The 19,813-nt window shown below is 41.6% G+C and overlaps 1 protein-coding gene across 7 annotated transcripts in view; it reads left to right on the top strand.

The window, feature by feature from the left end:
* Positions 1-19,813, top strand: part of cacnb2a (calcium channel, voltage-dependent, beta 2a) — a 104,955-nt gene that overhangs the window by 28,308 nt on the left and 56,834 nt on the right. Inside the window, exon 1 of one of the 7 annotated variants that reach the window (XM_023972627.2) lies at positions 15,881-16,191. The exons of the other annotated variants lie outside the window; for them this stretch is intronic. Within the exon in view, the coding sequence (XP_023828395.1) occupies positions 16,159-16,191 (33 nt within the window). The 5' untranslated portion in view covers positions 15,881-16,158. Of the gene's footprint in view, positions 1-15,880; positions 16,192-19,813 lie in introns of those variants that run through there. 7 annotated transcript variants of the gene reach the window in all.

The following is a 19,813-nucleotide window of genomic DNA, read 5'->3' on the forward strand; positions in this document are numbered from 1 at the left end:
GAGAGAGAGAGAGAGAGAGAGAGAGAGAGAGAGAGAGAGAGAGAGAGATTTTGCTCAGATGAAATCAGCTAGATGGGGAGGGGCTTAGTCTGGTGCCCGGTTACCCACGAGCATCTCTGTTCTCCTCAGACTCTTCACCTATTTCTCTCTCTCTTTCATCTCTCTCTCTCTTTCTCTCTCTCTCTCCCTCTCACTCCTTCTTTCTCTATTTCTCTGCGTGTCTCTGTTTCCGCAGGAGGCCAATAATGAGGCAGAGATAGCTATGATACCACAACCTCAACTCAAAAACTTAAATCTCACTCATTCATCTTTTCAATTATGTAAATAATTATTACCTCAATTAATTGTAACCTCTGGGTGAAATGATATGGAAAGGTTAGATGTAGGGAACCTGAGGCTAGACCAGCTGTATAGCATCTGATTTATGCTTTAAGACATGCAGTCTTGTTTTGTGGTACATCATTATGTTAGTTCACACCCTTGTGTGTGCTTTTCGCAGGTTGACATTTATTGGGATGAGTCTTGTTCTGGAGGCAGAACTGAGCAAATACCGTTAGATGTGCCAGCTGCAAAGTCAAATTTGGCTATATTGTAAAAATGTATGAAAACAACAATGTGCTTTTTGGTGTTAATCTCAGGTTAGGGTTAGCCATTACACGGAGCCCAAACCGGCTGCGCCATTGTGCGCTATCGTGCATACATTTATTTTGTCCCCCTACACCAAACGTGATCACGACACACAGGTTAAAATTTTAAAACAAACTCTGAACCAATGACATTAATTTGGGGACAGGTCGAAAAGCATTAAACATGTATGGCTAGTTAGCTTGCACTTGCTAGCTAATTTGTCCTATTTAGCTAGCTTGCTGTTGCAAGCTAATTTGTTCTGGGATATAAACATTGAGTTGTTATTTTAACAGAAATGCACAAGGTCCTCTTCTCCGACAATTAATCCGCACATAAAACGGTCAACCGAATCGTTTCTAGTCATTTCTCCTCCTTCCAGGCTTTTTTATCTTTGAACTTATATGGTGATTGGCATCTAAACTTTCATAGTATTACCACGACAACCGGCAACACAGTTCGTCTTTCAATCACCCACGTGGGTATAACCAATGAGGAGATGGCACGTGGGTACCTGTTTCTATAAACCAATGAGGAGATGGGAGAGGCAGGACTTGCAGCGCGATCTGCGTCAGAATAGAAAGGACTTCTATTTTAGCCCTTGGCAACGCAGACGCTCGTTGACGCGCCGAGAAGTGTGGGTGCAATAATTGAATAATATAGATTCCTACATTTATTTTGCAACGCTCGCGCACGCGATGCGAGCAGTGTAGTCAGGGTATTAGGGTTAGCAGTGTGGTTAAGGTTAGGGTTAGGTTTAAGTTAGGATTAGGTTCAGATTTTATGACTTTGTGGCTGTGCCAGCTCGTGACCACTCTGCAGAGCTGCCTCCAGAACACGATTCATGACGTAAATCTTACCTGCGTGCTTTTCCACTCTGAACCATATTGTGAGTGTGTGCATAAACATTGGTGTATTTTGTGTGTTTTCCTCCAGAGGGAGAGGGAGGAAACCCATATGGTGTGTACATGCTGCTTTCTACATTCTATCCTCGTGCTGCACCTGAATGATATGGAACAGTGCAGTAATTGGGTGGAGTCTGATCAAGTTGGCAGTGAAATCGCTAGGCCATAGACAACAGTAGTCAACCTGGACTAATCTACAATAGAATCAGGTACAATATTCAATAGAGTTGGATCATCATCAAATCCGCCATCTAGCCAGATACTCCAGGTGAGCATTTACAGATAAAACAACAGCAAATGAACAAGCCATCAACATCTGCATGATGAAGGAGTGAGATGAGTGCGTGTGGTGAGAGTGTAAGATGTGTGTGTAAAGACTGTGAGAGATGTGTGTGTAAAGACTGTGAGAGATGTGTGTGTAAAGACTGAGAGATGTGTCTGCAAGAGATGCGACAAGTGTGTGTGTGCGGTAAGGGAGCTCAGGGCTGGGCTGACCGGCCGGCCGGTCAGCCCAAGCGACAGATGTCACACTATCAAATTAAAGCCTAATGCCCAGAGAGCTGAAGAAAAACACTGGAGCGAACCATGACACCGATGATGTCTCTCACGGCTGCCTAGCTCCATGTGTGTGTAGTGGGTGTTTGTGTGTATGGGTATGCTCAGAGGCACCGGCCCCGCGGTGTGTGTGTATATGTGTGTGTGTATCTGCCCCAGAGATCCTCAGATGGGCTCAGTCAACAACAGGCGTGTAATTTCCAGTTGAAGACGCTCCTGAGAACAGACCTTGCCGGGGCTGACAACAATCTCCTTTCCTGGCTATGGAAGCTAACTGGCCAGACAGCAGAGCATCCTTAGTTTTGGGATTGGTCGATCGGTTTAATGGAGAGCGACTTGTCAGTAGAGCTTAACTTTTTTTAGCGTTTAATTCCATTTTGACTGAGGGGTAAAATAGGTTGGGTATTTTTTTTTTATGCTTGTACCCCTGGGTCATGGTACTCTGATCAAATCCATGGGATTTCCATAATTCATTGCAGTCGCATTGAAACAGAGAGGTAGCGACACAGGTGTCTCTGGCAGTCTGGGACGGCGAGCATGTCGAAGAAGCCAAAGGTAAAATATCAACAGCTATTCAGAATGGTGGACCTCTGTCTTTGTGTTAGTGGGATGGTTTATTTCTGGCTTAGAGAAGTCATTATTTTGTATTTTGTCATGTTTACTTTGTAGGCTACAGACTTCTTTGTTTCATGTGTTTGTTTCAGTACCTAGCTTTTGTGTAATTTGGCCTTGGTGTATGCAGGTGTGTCTGTGTGGCTAGAACATGTATGTGAACTCTGTAACTTCGATTTGAAGAAGACAGACTCAGATGAAAGGCAGTTACTATAACTATAGTTCTTACTCATGCTGGAGTGTCTCTCATCCTACCACTGGGTTGTATTCATTAGGGCATGCAATGGAAAACGTTTTGCAACAGAACATGGAAATGTGCATTTCTTATTGAACAAATCCATGTAGTCCCTTCCTGTTTTAGTCCGTATTCTTCCGGTTTGGTGCCTTATAAATTTGAACAAGGTATGAATGAGACCTCTCTTTGGCTGAAAGATCTGTAGGCTATTTCCATAACATCACCAGTGGACTTGGTGTTTCCATATATTTTCATATAGGCCTCTATTATAGTTGTCATTGTTTTATGCTAACACTGACAAACAGTGTTTGTCTGCCAAGAAGAAGGATGGCGATAGTTTCTTTCTCGGTCAATCCTGGATTGGTGCAAGACGCTTTAAATCTCCATTCCGAGAAGCAATCATTACAAAGTGAGAAGGAGATCAAATAGACTTGGAGCCATTGTTGCTCTTCTACAGAGGCTAGAGTTTGACACATCATGTGACTGCCCTGTATCATATTCTGTGTCCTCTATTTCAGAGATGGTTGATGCTCAGACACTTTGCCTATGGTACCCTTAAAACTGACTTAAAGACTCTGATTTGTGTGCGTACGTGTGTGTGCATGGGTGTGTGTTTGTGTGGGTGTATGTATTTGTGTGTGTGTGCCTGTGAATTTCACGTCATAGCAGCATAACAGAGACATTCCTTCCACTCATCCAGCTAATTAATGAGGACAGTGCCATGGTACCCTGCCCTCAAACCACTAGGGGGATAGGAGTCTGTCTGTCTATCTGTCTGTCTGTGGGCGATTCCACGCCAGTGTAAGCATAACATATTTTTGGTATGTCACGTTGTTCTGCCAACTCTCACATAGAAACTTCATTGGGGGGAACGATGTTTGATATGCTTTTTACATTTGAATCACAATAATTTTCATGATGTAAGCGGCCATATTAGGCCCTTTTTAGACCTATACATTCCTCCTGTAACACCCTATGATCCGTGAACCGTACATGGTACAGACAGCATCTTGGTGTCATTAAACTCATTGTAGTGTGGAAGGACTATGTTTAGATTCTGAAATAAAACAATTCACATTCATTTATTCAAGAAAGTACCCCTTTGCTTATGTTTAGACGTATTGGTACTTTTGGATATATGACCCATTTTATACATAGAAACTGACATTATAGGTCATTAACCAATCACAGCCCTCCTTTACATTCAGCAAATTACTAGCAGAGGAAGTTCGCTTTGAATCTAATTTCCCATTCCCTGTGTTGGTGGTGTTCATAAAATGTATAATAACTTCAAAAGTAGGAGAGAGCCCATCTTGGACATGTGATGTACTTGTAAAGTATATTATTCCAAACAATATGACTTAAAATAGGCTAAATGGGGTACTTTTGAGATATTCATTTTAATACGTTTCATCGTGAATAAATGAACGTGAAAACGTTTCTTTCAGAATCTACACATAGTCCTTATTTTAGAGCACACTGTACTGATTATAATGACACCAAGATGCAGTGATGGAAAAAGTACCCACTTGTCATACTTGAGTAAAATGAAGATACCTTAATAGAGAATTAATCAAGTAAAAATGAAAGTCACTCAGTAAAATACTACTTGAGTAAAAGTCTAAAAGTATTTGGTTTGAATATACTTAAGTATCAAAAGAACATGTAATTGCTAAAATATACTTAAGTGTCAAAAGTAAAAGTATAAATCATTTCAAATTCCTTATTGTAGGCAAACAAGATTTTTATTTTTTTTACAGCTAGCCAGGGGCACACACCAACATTCAGACATCATTTACAAATGAAGCATGTGTGTTTAGTTAGATCAGAGGCCGTAGGGATGACCAGGGATGTTCTCTTGATAAGTGCACGAATTGGACCATTTTTCTTTCCTGCTATGCATTCAAAATGTAACGAGTACTTTTGGGTGTAAGGGAAAATGTAATGGAGTAAAAAGTACATTTTCTTTAGGAATGTAGTGAAGTAAAAGTTGTCAAAAATATAAATAGTAAAGTACAGATATCCCAAAAAACTACTTAAGTAGTACTTTAAAGTATTTGTACTTAAGTACCACTGCCAAGATGTTGTCTGTATCATGTACGGTTTACAGATCATAGGGTCTTAAATGAGGCATGTATAGGTCAAAACATTTCCTAAAATTGCCACTTTCATCATGATTTTTTATTTGTATTATTTGTTATACAAATGTCAAAAGCATGTCGAACATCCTTCCTCCCAATGAAGTTTCTATGTGAGAATTGCCAGAACAATCTGAGAAAATTTTCTGCTTACGCTGGCGTGGAATCTGTTTGTCTGGTGGTCTGTTTGTCTGATGGTAGTGCCTGCCTGCCAGCCTGTCTGTATTTCTGTCCGTCTGTCAATTCCCTCCATTGCAGTGTGTGTGTGTACATGTGCATGCGTGTCTGGCATGCATGCGTACGTGCGGGTTACGTTTGTTTGCGTGCCTGTGTGCCTGACTATATCGGGACAGCAGTCCTAGCTAATTTACCCGGCTGAAGAGTTTCTCATAGGGGTCCATGTGGGACAGCCAATGTGTTCAGTAAGCGTAAAGTGACTCAGTGTTCAGTTTAGCACATAGCCACTTCTACATTGGTGCAGTGATCTGCATAGCTGTCTGTTGTGTGGGCTAGTATGCTAATCTGTTCTGGTGTTGGTAGCCTAGTCTCTATTCATTAAGCACTTTCTTATCTGTGCTCATGATTCTGATTCCCCTTGGGATGCTGGACAAGCCTCCAATAGAACCAAAGCCTCCAAGAAGCAAACACCTGGTTTTGAGGGTAAGCTTTGCTTTCTGATTTTCATAATGAACGTAGGTATTGAGCTTTGCATGGCTTTTCTGGTTGGGCTCAATTGCATATTTCAATTCAGTCAATCCGGGAAGTAAACTGACATTCCAATTCCATTGAAAAGCATTGAGGGAAATTGGAATTGGACCCAACCCTGTTTCTGAGTAGACTACACATTCAGTAGAATACATGTGATTTTCTCATAGTGTGTCTGGCGTACCTCACTGTGAGTGTTGAGTTCAAATGTTCTCACAGAGGTGGGCTCTCTGTGTGGCTCTCCTCCCCTTCTATGTGTTTGTACAAGAGGTAACTCGAAGTAGAGATACAGACAAAGATATTTTTCAGTAGGCCTAATGAAGGTAATAGATTTGATTTGACAGCCCTTGCTGAATGCACAGTGCATTAATAAACAGAAGTGATTAGGAAAATGTTACGTGGAATGTAAATGTAATGTGAAATCATGAACTTTTTCCCCCCAGTATTTTGTAAGATTTGACAGATGAGGAGTGTTGGCACATTTATGTGTGCTATTTGTTACCAGGTTGAGCGTGATTGTGATTTAGCGCCCATGCGCAGCACAGCTCTTTAGTGGCTGAGAGCTGAGAGAGACAGCAGTGCAGTGAGCAGCTGGGTCTCTCTCTCCATTTTCCATATCGCTCTTCCTATCTCTTAACCTTCTCCCTCCCTCCCTCCTCTCTCTCTCACACACTTCCGCCTCTATATTTCTGTAATTAGAGCTAATCAGTCCTGGGGCGCCAGGGCATTGCCCATGTAACTAAGGTAACCTCTCTCAGATGCTGCTCTGCTCTGCCCCGGGGAGTGGTTCATTAGGACTCACTGTTCTCCAGTCAGAGGATAATGAGCATATGCTCTTTGGGTGCAGCATTACATTGCTTGCTCAGAGTAACAATCATAGCTTTTCGGTTTCACCGGCATAGCACATAAGGGGGTTCTAAAAATGCGAGAAAAGCCCATTGGGCATATATTACCAGAATGCTAACAACATTAGCACAAACCTATAGCGAAATCACATAGACGCTGTTAGCTAAATGCTAACGAGCGAAAACAAACAAACTAATTGCAAAGACAGGCAAATCCAGCTCATAAAGTTATATAAGCATAGCTAGTAGCTACTATTTTCGGGGAGTGTGGACATTTACAAGCGAAAGTGAACGAGAGAAATTGTGCAAATTAACAAAGTTGTAATGAATGCTTTCTGAAGGAAGAGCAACATGTGTACATGGAGCAGATGAAAAGAAGAATGGAGAAAATAACGCTAGTAGGAAGCACAGGGGGGAAAAATGGCAGCCGTACAGACAACTCATCCAGAGCTCTTTGACTTCTGGCAGAAAGCCATTGTAAGATATCTGATGGCAAACATATGCACACAAGTGTTACTTCATCACCTCAGGTGCGCCGCACGACAGACACTCACTGATAGATATAGAACTTTGCGGACTCACCAGCTCGCTTTCTCCCATTGTGCTATTTACATAAAAAACATGTGACTGGCTCAACTGTTCTAGGGAACTACGGTAAGCTTCATCATTTAAAATAATGTGACCGGTGAAATGAAGAAAGCATCCTGCTTTATCGCCTAAGATATTGCACAAGTTGACTGCAGGTAATAACTTAAGTAGCTACAAATATTTAAAATGTATTGAAAAATGTCAAATCGTTTTGACGGTATTGAGAGTACTGAAAAAACCATCCTGGGGCTTTTTCAAAATACCCCGGTGTACGGTATATACTTGTACGTAAAACATCCTTAACAGATTTGACCATTTCACTAGGGATGCACGATATATCGGTAAGCATATCGGAATCGGACGATATTAGCTAAAAATGCCAACATCGGCATCAGCCCGTTGTCTAGCTTAACGGCGATGTCAAAGCTGACATGCACACATATACAACGTAGGTAGATGACGTAATGACGCCACTAAAAATATAGCGCTACACGTGCAACACCGCATTCCTAACCTAGCCCACAATGTCTGCTGTGTGGATCGAGCAGTCAACAGGTCGAGCAGTAAGAAAATTTCAGCGAGACAACTCAAAGGCGAAATCCATTAACGCAAAGATAATGAAATTCATTGCCCTTGACAATCAACCGTTCTCTGTTGTGGATGATGTTGGCTTTCGCCGACTGGTCGAGCACCTCCAGCCCCGGTACACACTATCAAGTAGGCGCTATTTTTCAGATGTTACCCTACCGGAGTTACACAGTATTGTTGAAACACACATCCATTAGCTACTTGCTATGGGCGTCACTGCTATTAGCTTCACGACTGACATTTGGACCAGCGATGTCAGCCCCATGAGCATGCTGAGTCTGACAGCACAGTGAGTCGACAAGGATTTCGCACTGAAGAAAGCCGTATTGCATGCTCAAGAATGTGCTGGTCCTCATACCGCTGCTGCCATTTCAATGGCATTTGAGAACATGTTTGAAACTTATTAACATGAACACACTCCTAGCTCCATTCGAACAACTGACTTGAGAAATAAGCTCATCAACTGTGTCTGCAGCAGACGTGATACCCTCTGTCATGGCATTGAAACGCCTGCTCAACAAAAATGCTGACACAGACCGTCGGGTTAACTTGGAAAAGTACTTTACTAGATGCTGTGAACAAGCGATTCGGTGGCATTCTCTCTGAGCCTCTTTACTGTGTCGCCACCATGCTCGATGCTAGGTACAAGGACCGATACTTCGATGCAGATAAGAAACAGGATTTACGTGAAGTGTTAGACACAGCTGGACAAGATGGAAACGGACACAGTGACAGTGTGCACCAAGGAAGAGAAGCCACGGACAGACAGCTGAAACTTCACTGCTTGACATGTCTGATGAAATCCTGGTTGAGAATGAAACAACTGAACAAGTAAGAGAAAGAAATAGGTTTTGATTATGTTTTACTGGTAATGGGGACATTCGTAAATGCCAACAAAATAACTTTTTGGTCAGTGTGTGTGTGTGTGTGTTTCAACCATTTAACTGTGCTAGAATGCTTAAAATGCCGCTAAAATGTTAAAATATCAGGTATTGTATCTGTTTTTTTGGCAAGGAAAATATCGGATTTCGGTATCGGCCAAAAATGTAATATCGGTGCATCCCTACATTTCACTATTGTTTTTATTCTCCCCTTCAAAAATTGGACTGATAAAAAGTTGTATGTTTTTTTTTGTCCTAGCAATTCAGAGAATTGGACAATTGGAAGTGTTTGTGGGGGTTTTCCCCAAGCAATTCAGAGAATTGGACAATTGGAAGTGTTTGTGGGTTTTTTCTCCTAGGAATTCAAATTGATTGCACAGAGTGTAATCTTGGAGCATTTCATTTGTGTAATAGGATTGTTGGCAAGAGAAAACCCCCTAGGAAGAAGTGCTACAGATTGGAGAAAGCTCTTTAATAATCTAATAGTGGCTTATTCTAGCCCATTAGTGTTACACCAGTGTTCTTGTTGACTTTACAAAAACGTCCACTCTCATTTAATGGGATTTTACAGATTAACAATGGAAGAAGTGAACATACTGTAAGAAATACAGTCATAGTGTAGTTTGTTCATTATGATTTATTATATCGTTGTCACGGACATCGTAGTGAGGAGACCAAAGCGCAGCGTGATGTGAATACATCTTCTTTAATGAAACGAAGAACACTTAACAAACTAATACAAAACAACAAAACGAACGTGAACGCTAAATGACACGAGTGCAGACATGCAACATCACCTAGACAATCACCCACTAACCAAACTGGAAAATGGCAACCTAAATAGGATCCCCAATCAGAGACAATGATAAACAGCTGCCTCTGATTGGGAACCAATCTAGGCCACCATAGACCTACATAATGCCTAGACTACACACACACACCTAGACATACCCAAAACCTTAGACAAGACAAAAACACACATACCACCCTCGTCACACCCTGACCTAACCAAAATAATAAAGAAAAGAAAGATAACTAAGGTAAGGGCGTGACAATCGTTCCACAAAGGCAGCTTTACATAGGCAGCTCAATTCAGATTTTTGACCTAATTATTGGCAAACGAGCTGATATGATTTATCAAAAGACCAATTAGTGGAAAAATATCAGAATTAGGCTGCCTGTGTAAACACAGCCTTAGAGCTCTTTGGGCCTGTTTGGGTGGTTGAATAAGATCGATTTGATGTTTGCTCAGTGCCCGTATTCACAAATCGGCTCTCAGTCTGATCTAGGATCAGTTTTGCCTTTTAGAACATAGTGAATGAGATTACACAGACTGGGGACCTGATCCTAGATCATCACTCATAGTCTGAGACGCTTTATGGATATGGTCCCTACTTTGGGATATTGAGTCGATATGTGAACTGAGTTTAAGGAGCGAGTAGAAAAATGCCTTTTATGATTTATACAGTAGCTCATATTGATAACCAGTGTCTCTTCCAGGGGTGAGGCACTGTTTCCGGGCAGGTTATTTTGGGAGGGAATGGAAGCTGAGTGGTTTGAAAACCATGGTTATTTTTATTTGTTTCATTTTTTATGAATGTGAATGTAATGAATTTAGAATGCCACAGGGCACTTCCACTTGTCCACATTCTTATTTTAGCCAATGAGAGAATGTGGGTTTTCCATCTCCCACAACTACCAGTCAGTCACCGCCTACTCTCTCAGGGTTTGTCCCAAATGGCACCCTATCCCCTATACCAGGGTTTCCCAACTGGCAGTCCGCGGGGTGGTTTGATTTGGCCCCAAGTTTTCTGAGCAAAAAAAAATATATATATTTTTTTTTCATTGTTTGAAATAAAAGACTGGGAAAAACACCAGGAAATCTGCTCCAAGTGATTTTTGTTTAAGAAATCAGTTCCCAAGTATTGCCATGCATAATAGAAATACACATTATTATGTTTTAGTCAAACATATCTTTTGGGGATTTTTGTGGTCAATTTGCAGTCTACAAATGATTTGTAATTATGTTCCAGGCCCCCGACAATCTGCTCAAGAAAAAAAACGTCCCGTGGCTGAATCTAGTTGATGATCCCTGCCCTATACCCTATTGCCCTGGTAAAAAGTAGTCCACTATATAGGGAATAGGGTGCCATTTGGGACGCGGCCTCAGTATTGATGCTGATGTAACCTGGACAAGTCTTCATTTTACATATGCTTTAGGGATGATGGCAACGTTATGCCAGTTTGTTCATGAGAGGTCATATTTTGTAGATATGGCAGAACAAGAGGACAATTGATCTGTTCAAACCTTGGCTCAACCCACCCCAATTACTGATATCTGTCGCACGCACGCACTCACACACACACACATAGTTAGATGATCACAGAGAACACACTCACATCCTCCTCCTTAAAACCCAAGAATGAGCTAATAAACCCTCAGTACACTGGCAGTCAATGAACAGCATCTTCTACACCTTCTGTGCTTCTACACCTTTTGCACACCTTCTGTGCTTGCTGTTTGGGGTTTTAGGCTGGGTTTCTGTACAGCACTTTGAGATATCAGCTGATGTAAGAAGGGCTTTATAAATACATTTGATTTGATTTGATCTTATAATGAGGATAGAAAATGTACAGAAGTTTTTCTCCGTCACATGAAAGGCACTCTAAAATTGATAAATCAACATATCCCCAAGCAACTGGGAGAGTGTGAGCAATCAGCTTTGTACAACAGCGAACCAATCAGTTGGTAAAGTGGGGCCGACACGAGGAGCAACTTCGAGACGCAAACGAAAGTAATGAACAGTTAAAGGCTTTCCAGGAAAACATAGCTAAAATGCTCTCAATGCACACCAAAACAAACTAACTGCTACAATCTGTTACTATTACAAAAGTAGATTCCCTCGAAAAGAAAGCTGAGGCTATCGTGTAAGACACACAAACAGGGCATGCGCATGAACAAACAAATAACCAAATCAGCCTTTTGAAAACAAAGTTGCAAAGTTTAGAAGATGAATTGAGAATATTGTCCTAAACGGAAGATGAGGAAAAAGGAGACCTTTACAGCTATGCGATATCAGAGGAACTTGACATAGATATATCACCAGAAGATCTGTAACGATGCCATAGGATCAGCTTGAAACAGAATAATGCTAAATACCCAAGCTTGGTAATCTTCAGACTGTGGAACTATCAGACCAAAATAAACATTCTGAGAGCACAGGGGGAAAGGAGATCAAAATCCAGGGCCGGATTTCTCTCCAAATAATTGTTCTTCTCTATGAAGTAATGAGAGAAGTAGCCAATGCCAATGGGTTACATGGACGCTGAAAAGACAATTCAAAGGGGGAAATATACCATGTATGTCAACTGTACTATTGATGTGCGTTTGTGTGGATGTGTATATGAATGGGAGTTTGAGGGAAGAGTGAGGGATGGTGAATATGAATATGTGTAAGAGGTTGGAAGAGAATGGGTGTTTGGATGCATAGGGTATACAGTATTAAAAAAAAAAGTTTTTTTCCATTTATTTAACGAGGTAAGTCAGTTAAGAACATATTTTTATTTTACTATGACAGCCTACCCCGGCCAAACCCTCCCCTAACCCGGATGATGCTGGGCCAATTGTGTGCCACCCTATGGGACTCCCGATCACGGCCAGTTATGATACAGCCCGGGATCGAACCAGGGTCTGTAGTGACGCCTCTAGCACTGAGATGCAGTTCCTTAGACCGCTGCTCCACTCGGGGGCCTTAATATAATTAATTTTCGCATCTATCTACGCGCTCTCCTCCTCTCAACTTTTTCTTTTGCTTGTGGACTTCAGTGACCATATTACCGCCACACCAGCGGTCACGAGTCATGAAGGCAGTCAAATTCCACGTGACCTTTTAGTCACGGTAAGTAGGCTCCTCCAAGCTCTGATGCTGCTGATGGTCATTAGTAGCCTACAACACTTACTAACTGCATGGTACTCAGGACTCTATTGTCCCTCTAATCACCCTGACATCAATGCAAATGTGTTCAAAAATCTAATCAAACACTTCATGAGAGCCCATGAGCTCATGTTGTGCAACATTTCCATAGGCTATGCAACTGTGCGAGAAAACAGAGTGATGGCCTTTACTAAAAAGAGGAGAATCCCATTAGCTTTCTATAGGCTAGGCCTACTATATTTATTTCTCAACTTTCCTAATTTTAAGCACATTGCTTATATTTACAACAAGAGTATAGCCTACCTGGCTGGCATTAAAATAAACCACGGGGAAAGCGTCCACCATTCGCTATTTAAAAGCATAGATAACATTTTTCTCCCCCGCTGACCCTGTTTCAATACAGGTGCATGACATATATTATTTTGTATATTAAATCAAAAATAGTCTGCTATGTGACAATATTAGCCTGTCACTTGTGAATTATATATAATAACTTGAGAATGATGCCCAGCATAAGAAACAATGCCTTTTTTGAATCATAGTCGCACACCTCATTTACCCCAGCCCATAGGCCTATATGTTTTAATAAGGTTTGTATCACAACTAAAGTGGCCAAATAACTTCTTAAAATTAAGCATATTAATCCGCTTTACAAGAGGTGTAGAGCCTAACTGGCAGCTTTGTTCAGTTGTATTCTTCATACTATTAAATAATGCCACGGAATTCTAAGCGAATCTTGTTTGCTAAATGAACTAGTGTAGCCCACAGCCATTCGGCATAGCCAGATCAGGACCTAACATAAGGACAACTCAGAGTATGCTATTCTGTCCTTTTGAAATAGACTACATTTTCTTCATATCATGCTTCTTTAGAACTGTCTAAAATAAGAAATGTATTTATTGTGAAGGTGTAGGCTATATTACATGGATTTATTATACTATTTATTATACTATTATTATACTTTTTATTGTGTAAATGTTCCAAAGATCTGCATCAGTGACTTGTAGGCTATGTGTGGAAGCCAGGAGATGTGTTTATGTAAATGAACGTTCAATTACCGTGAGACTGACAGTTATTTGCTTGATAATCACCAGCTGTCTAAATTTCGTGACCGCCACAGCCCTATCTGTGACCAGGGGAAAAAACCTTTCCATGCCAAACCTTCATATCATGACCACTAACCGCTACACACAGCCTTCATTGTTGTCACGTCATAGTCAACATACTGTATATACTAGAACTAACGCGTTAGTCAACCCGCTATAATCGTGCAGTACAGTGTACAGTCAGCAGCAAGCAGTTTAGCAGTTACACCAGTGGGCCCCGGTGGCAATGCATTTATAAAACCAAAAGCTTACCTTGAATTGGAAGAGTTCCAGTGTTGGATAGCCATAGCCAGCTAGCTAACATAGCATCCCTCGCTGTTTAAGCCGGGTGTTTGAGTCGGCTAAACTAGATAGCTGCATTCGATGCTAGCTAAGTAAGTGAAAGTGAACAGAAATATACTACGAAATATAGCTAGCTCTCTCTTGCTTTTCCTTAATTTTGTAAAAAATGTATTTGTTCAAAACTGTTCAACTATTGTCTTTCTCTCTCTGATTCAACTACTCACCACATGTTATGCACTGCAGTGCTAGCTAGCTGTAGCTTATGCTTTCAGTACTAGATTCATTCTCTGACCCTTTGATTGGGTGAACAACGTGTCAGTTTATACTGCAAGAGCTTTGATAGGTTGGAGGATGTCCTCCGGAAGTTACCATAATTACTGTGCAAGTCTATGGAATGGGGTGAGAACCATGAGCCTACTAGGTTTTGTATTTGTTTTGTTATACCAGATATATAACCTGGTTACCAGGCGTGTTCTGTAGAGTAGGGGCTTAACTGGTGGTCGTGGATCACTGTCCTGACGAGGCAATAGTCTCTAACACTGCCCAGCACACGCTCTGGATTATAATCTTTGGAAAGGGGTTAAAGCAGAGCAAACAGTCACATAATCTAGTAGGATTTACCCGCCAAACACGTGGTTCTCTCAATGTCTCTCTCTCTCTGGGGTGTATTCACTAGGAACCAAACAGAACCAAAGATGGAGGGACCAACCTGAATTTGTCCATTAGAAACTCGTTTTCATTGCAAAACGTTTTGCAACTGTTTGGTATCGTTTGGACTAACGATTACACCACTGGGCAATGCCAGGTGGCTGAGGAGGAGTGGTGTATCATGGGATTTGCTATAGGCCTGCTTATCCCACTTCTGACACCATGATGCGTTAAAGTTATATGGATGAGAGAGTGAGACGTGAGTCAAGTGAACAATGAGAAAATATATTGGCAACAATACTTGAACTTGACCAATACAGAATTGACACCTACATTTGCTTATGGTTTAAAGGAGAAAGTATTTGCTCTAGATCCTACTCCCTGAGGTCTTCTGTGACCCTGTAGTGTAGTCTAACTCATATGGACTCTATTTGTGACGGTTGCTCCAGCCTTTTGCCCCGCTTCACACGCAGTGACACAGCGGGGGTTGGTGTTCTCACGCTTTAACACATAATTTCACGTTTGACCCCGTTTCTGCTACATGAGCGCTGAGATGATATTATCACAATTTCAAAGACACAGAAGCACACATTGCACCGAACGCACTCAGGGGGCCTCTGATGTGTAATTATGAAAAGATGGTCTCCCAAAAGCATCTTGAGGCTAAATTCACCGTTAGAACCATAAGATGCTTTTGGGAAACCGGGCCATGGTCGTTTGAAGTTAGATGACTTCTATCACAGTAACCACTACAGTCACCCAGCGGACCCCAATAAACTGAATGAAGAATGTTCAAAGTACGTGTATCCGTTTTTGTGGCCTATTGGGCATTGATCAAGCCTCTGTACGTAATCTGCGTATGGCATATTTTCAACATAGTAAAGATAATTATTTCCTGAACTTTGGTTTTAAGAACATGTGTTGGGCTTCTATGTACAGTAAGTTTGAGTCTTTACCCTTCCTCTCCTCAAAGTGTAACCTCTTCAAGGCATAGCCGAACACATGTAAACTCTCAGGATCACACACTCACACAGAAATTAAAAGCTGCTGCAGCTGCTTTTGGTGGATTCTGGAATTTTCAGGCCTGCCCTGTTGGCCAGAGTTCTTACTTCCTAACTGGCTATGTGTGTTTGTTCAGGCTATGTATGTGTGTGTGGGAGGGGTTTGGGGGGGGTCTTGTTTTTGGGGGCTGGAGAACGGTCGCAGCTCACTGAAGGAGTGTTTTCCCAGCGTGGGAAAGAAGAGGCTCGTCTCTCTTTCAGCCGGTATAGGACAGGACTGGGCCATACAAGGGCTGAAACTCCCAATGCCAAACTCCAAACTTCAAACTTTTTGTGGGTTACTTTACTGTAGTCTATGTAGTTTCAGTGTGTTTTACTGAAAGGAGCCAAGGAGTGCTGTAGTAGTAGGAGTTCTCTGTGCTGGGACTGGGAGGAGATGGGCAGTAGCTGAGGAATATTTCTCCCGGACCGGGCAGAGCAGGGGCAAGAGCAGAGCCGGGTAGGGCAGATATGTATCTCTCGGGCAGTGAGGAGTCTGACGTGGTGAGTAAACATACTTAGCCTACACATTCTGAAGCTATCTATCTGTATGCTGCACAGATTCAGCAGTCGTTATCTCATTCTCTCTTGTTCTTTCTCACTCTCCGCTCTGAACAATGGAGAAGAGTTCTGGAATCTTGAAGAATTTTGTTTTTACACCAAATTCCAAAGGGCATAATCTTGGGCTTCCTATTTTGTCTCCTTAGAACTTTTCCTGGAAGTCAGTGTGTTGCTCGAGAGTGCCGCGGCTCTGGCTCTTATGTAGCCTGCCTACAGGGGTAATTTTAGGGGTAGCGGATTATTTGGGCATCTTGTCTGAATTTGCGACTCGAGGTTACTAGCCTGAAGTGGAAAGCTGCGACAGTTGTTAACGGCTCATGTGACGTTAGGAAAATAAACACCTGGGACATGAGAAATGCCTGGTCCTCTGGTTACAGAGACTGTTTAGTTAGTGAACACATAGCATTTACAAGGCCCACTTTCTTTAGCCATGGCTATTCAGAACTCGTTTTTTTTCTCTGCCTTTGCTTATCTGCCTCTGTCCGACTGTAAAGATATTTGTATCATATTACTTCTGACTCAAGGCTATTTATTTGATGGAGGCTATGAAAGCAACATCATTTGATTTAAAACATGAACTGACCATTTCAAGGTTTACTACATAGTTTTCTGTGCATTTTTTTTTACACTCTAGTTCATTTAGCTATCTCTTTCTTTGAACCCCTTAAAGGGATACTTCGGGATTTGCTGATTTTTGGTAATATTCTACTTACCCAGAGTCAGACAAACTCGTGGATAGCAGTTTTATGTCTCTGCATGCAGTTTGAAGGAAGTTGAAGGTAGCATATCGTTAGCTTAGCGCTATTGCTGAAAGTCAATGGGCAGGTACTAGCCAGCTCCTGTCAAAAGCAGGGAAGTAGACCTTTTAACTACTCTAAAGCTGAGTGACTAGCACTTTGTACTCTAAGTATTCTTTACAAGTTTGTATTAACTCATAATATTTTCATTATAGTTGTTTTTAAAGCATTCCTTTTTTCCCCCACCAAACTATGCATTTCAGTCAACCGCTGTGACATTGGGCACATTGGATGCAAGAATAGGTTGTACGGTACTGTAAACACAGTAGGCCAGCTGAGACAGCAGGACAGCGGCAGTTTTGAACGAGTTCGCTAGATATCAAGTAAGCAAACTGTGGGAAGAGTACAACAACAGGCTGTCATTGCAACAATTAAAATCACTGTAGTTATCGTAAAACTACTACTACAATCACAGTGCAGTTGTCACAAAACTACCACTAACCGGTCCCGAACATCATCATAAAGGAAAAAATGTGAATTAAACAAATACCTAATGCAACAATGCTGTACAGTTAGGAGGAGATATGCACCTTTAAATGTATTTGTCACGGATAAAAAGCGCTCCGCACGTCATCCTTTGTCAATAGTAAAAAAAAAAAAAAAAAGACAGGAAAGCGACAGCAGCAAAATCATTTATGGCAATACTTTATTAAGATGTTAAATGAGAAGGTTGTGAAATGCTAACTTTGCGAGGTCTAATTGAGCTACAGTGGCAGTACAGGTGCAATGCTGAAAGGGAGGCACTGTGAGACCCAACCCGTTGCTGGCAGCAGTTGCCCTAATGGAATATCTATAACCAGACTACAAGATGTCGAAAAACCTTGATGGCCCGAAGGAAGAAATTGTTCAATGATTGATCTGTAAGTATTCCTACAAAGCGCAAGCTCTCAAATACCAGACGTGGTGCAACAGATTGTTGGACTTCTATGAATGCGCTGCATACATCACTGCAACTACACATGGCACTGATGAGAAGTGGGACATGAAGTCCCATGTATGCAGAGAACAGAGAACTGAGAACATTAAAGAGAGGCACACATCAGAAAACCTAAAACTGCAAATCAGTTAAGAACATATTCTTATTTACAATGACGGCCCACCCCGGCAACACTGGGCCAATTGAACCAGAGACTACAGTGACACCTCTTGCACTGAGATGCAGTGCCTTAGACCGCTGCACCACTCAGGAGCCATTAACGAGGTGAGCGCGTCTGGTGGGGTTTCTACTAGATAAAATGTGTGGAAATGTAGGGTTAGGCATAAGGTTAGCAGTGTGGTTTATAACCACATTTTAAGAAAATGAATTGTAGAAATAGGCAGGGTAAATGACTTTGTAGGCTGTGGTAACTAGTGATGACCATCTGGTAGGTAGACAGGTCTGCGGTAGATTGAACTGCATTGCCCCTTAGAGGTCATATGCAGGACCATATCTGAAATGTGAATTCACGTCATTTTCATTAAATGGCAGTTTAAACGTTAAGAACATTTGTCACATCCCTAATGTAAGTGTGTGTATGCGTGTGTGTGCTGTGTGTGTGTGTGTGTGTGTGTGTGTGTGTGTGTGTGTGTGTGTGTGTGTGTGTGTGTGTGTGTGTGTGTGTGTGTGTGTGTGTGTGTGTGTGTGTGTGTGTGTGTGTGTGTGTGTGTGTGTGTGTGAACGAGAGCATCCTAAATGGCACCCTATTCCCTATTTGGTGCACTACTTTTTACCAGAGTCCCATGGGCTCACTATAAAGGTACTGGAGTGCCATTTGGGGTGCAAACATTATCTTCTTCACACCTTATTAACTCTGCCCATGTGAAAGGTTGGCCTTAAAGTGGAACTGACAGCGTTTTAACTACTTTGCCGATATGAAACAAACGGACAATCAGAATATCAGTCAAAAGTAGGTTCTATTTGACTCAAAATTCCATGAAACTCGACCAAAACAATGGAAACGCGTGGTGGGAAAGATCCTGAATCTCCTCATTGCCCCCCAGCAAAATGATCCTATATTTAGGCTGTTGTTTATATATGTATTTCACACCATGTTGAGGTGAAAATCTGTGTATAAAGCGTGTATGGATGTCAACCTCAATACATGTTCATGTCATCGTCACCAATCAACTTTGACTACCACCACTGATTTCTGTATGGTAGCTATGCTATCAGCTTATACGAATGGGAGTCATCATTTAGCAGTTACTTCTTCTAAACCTGAAAATTGACAACTTCTAGATGTTTTGCATTGAAACTGGCAAATATATCTAAAAAGGGGCTTTATGCCGCATTCAAAACAACTGGGAACTAGGAACTCTGAAATCTCCGACTTCCGAATCCAATGTGTTCAAGAATACTGGGAACTCGGTAAAAACTAGCGCCGACTGGGATTTTTTGGGTAACGGTCATCCTACTCGGAATTCCAAGTCAGAAACTCGGGCATCTTTCTTGAGGTCCGGCTTTCCAACCTGAAGATCACTGATGTCATGAAACATTTTTTAGTGCCTGGTTGTCTTGAAAGCACCTCAAGTATTCACATTGTGGGCCTGTTACAATTCCTCAATCATGACATATTTTATGAACACAATATTTTGGACAAAAACTGACAAATGTCAAAGTCTGGGAATGTCAGTACAATCAAACTATCCAGGGCAATGATTACAAGTCAGTCATAACGTGGCTAATAGGTTAGTTTATATATTTATTTACCTATTTATTTTGCTAGCTTAAAAGCACAGAACTTATGTTGGACGAGTGGGTGAGCGGCCGACTTTTTCACCCCATATCT

Source organism: Salvelinus sp. IW2-2015, linkage group LG27 (assembly GCF_002910315.2).
Source record: "Salvelinus sp. IW2-2015 linkage group LG27, ASM291031v2, whole genome shotgun sequence".
NCBI lineage: Eukaryota > Metazoa > Chordata > Actinopteri > Salmoniformes > Salmonidae > Salvelinus > Salvelinus sp. IW2-2015.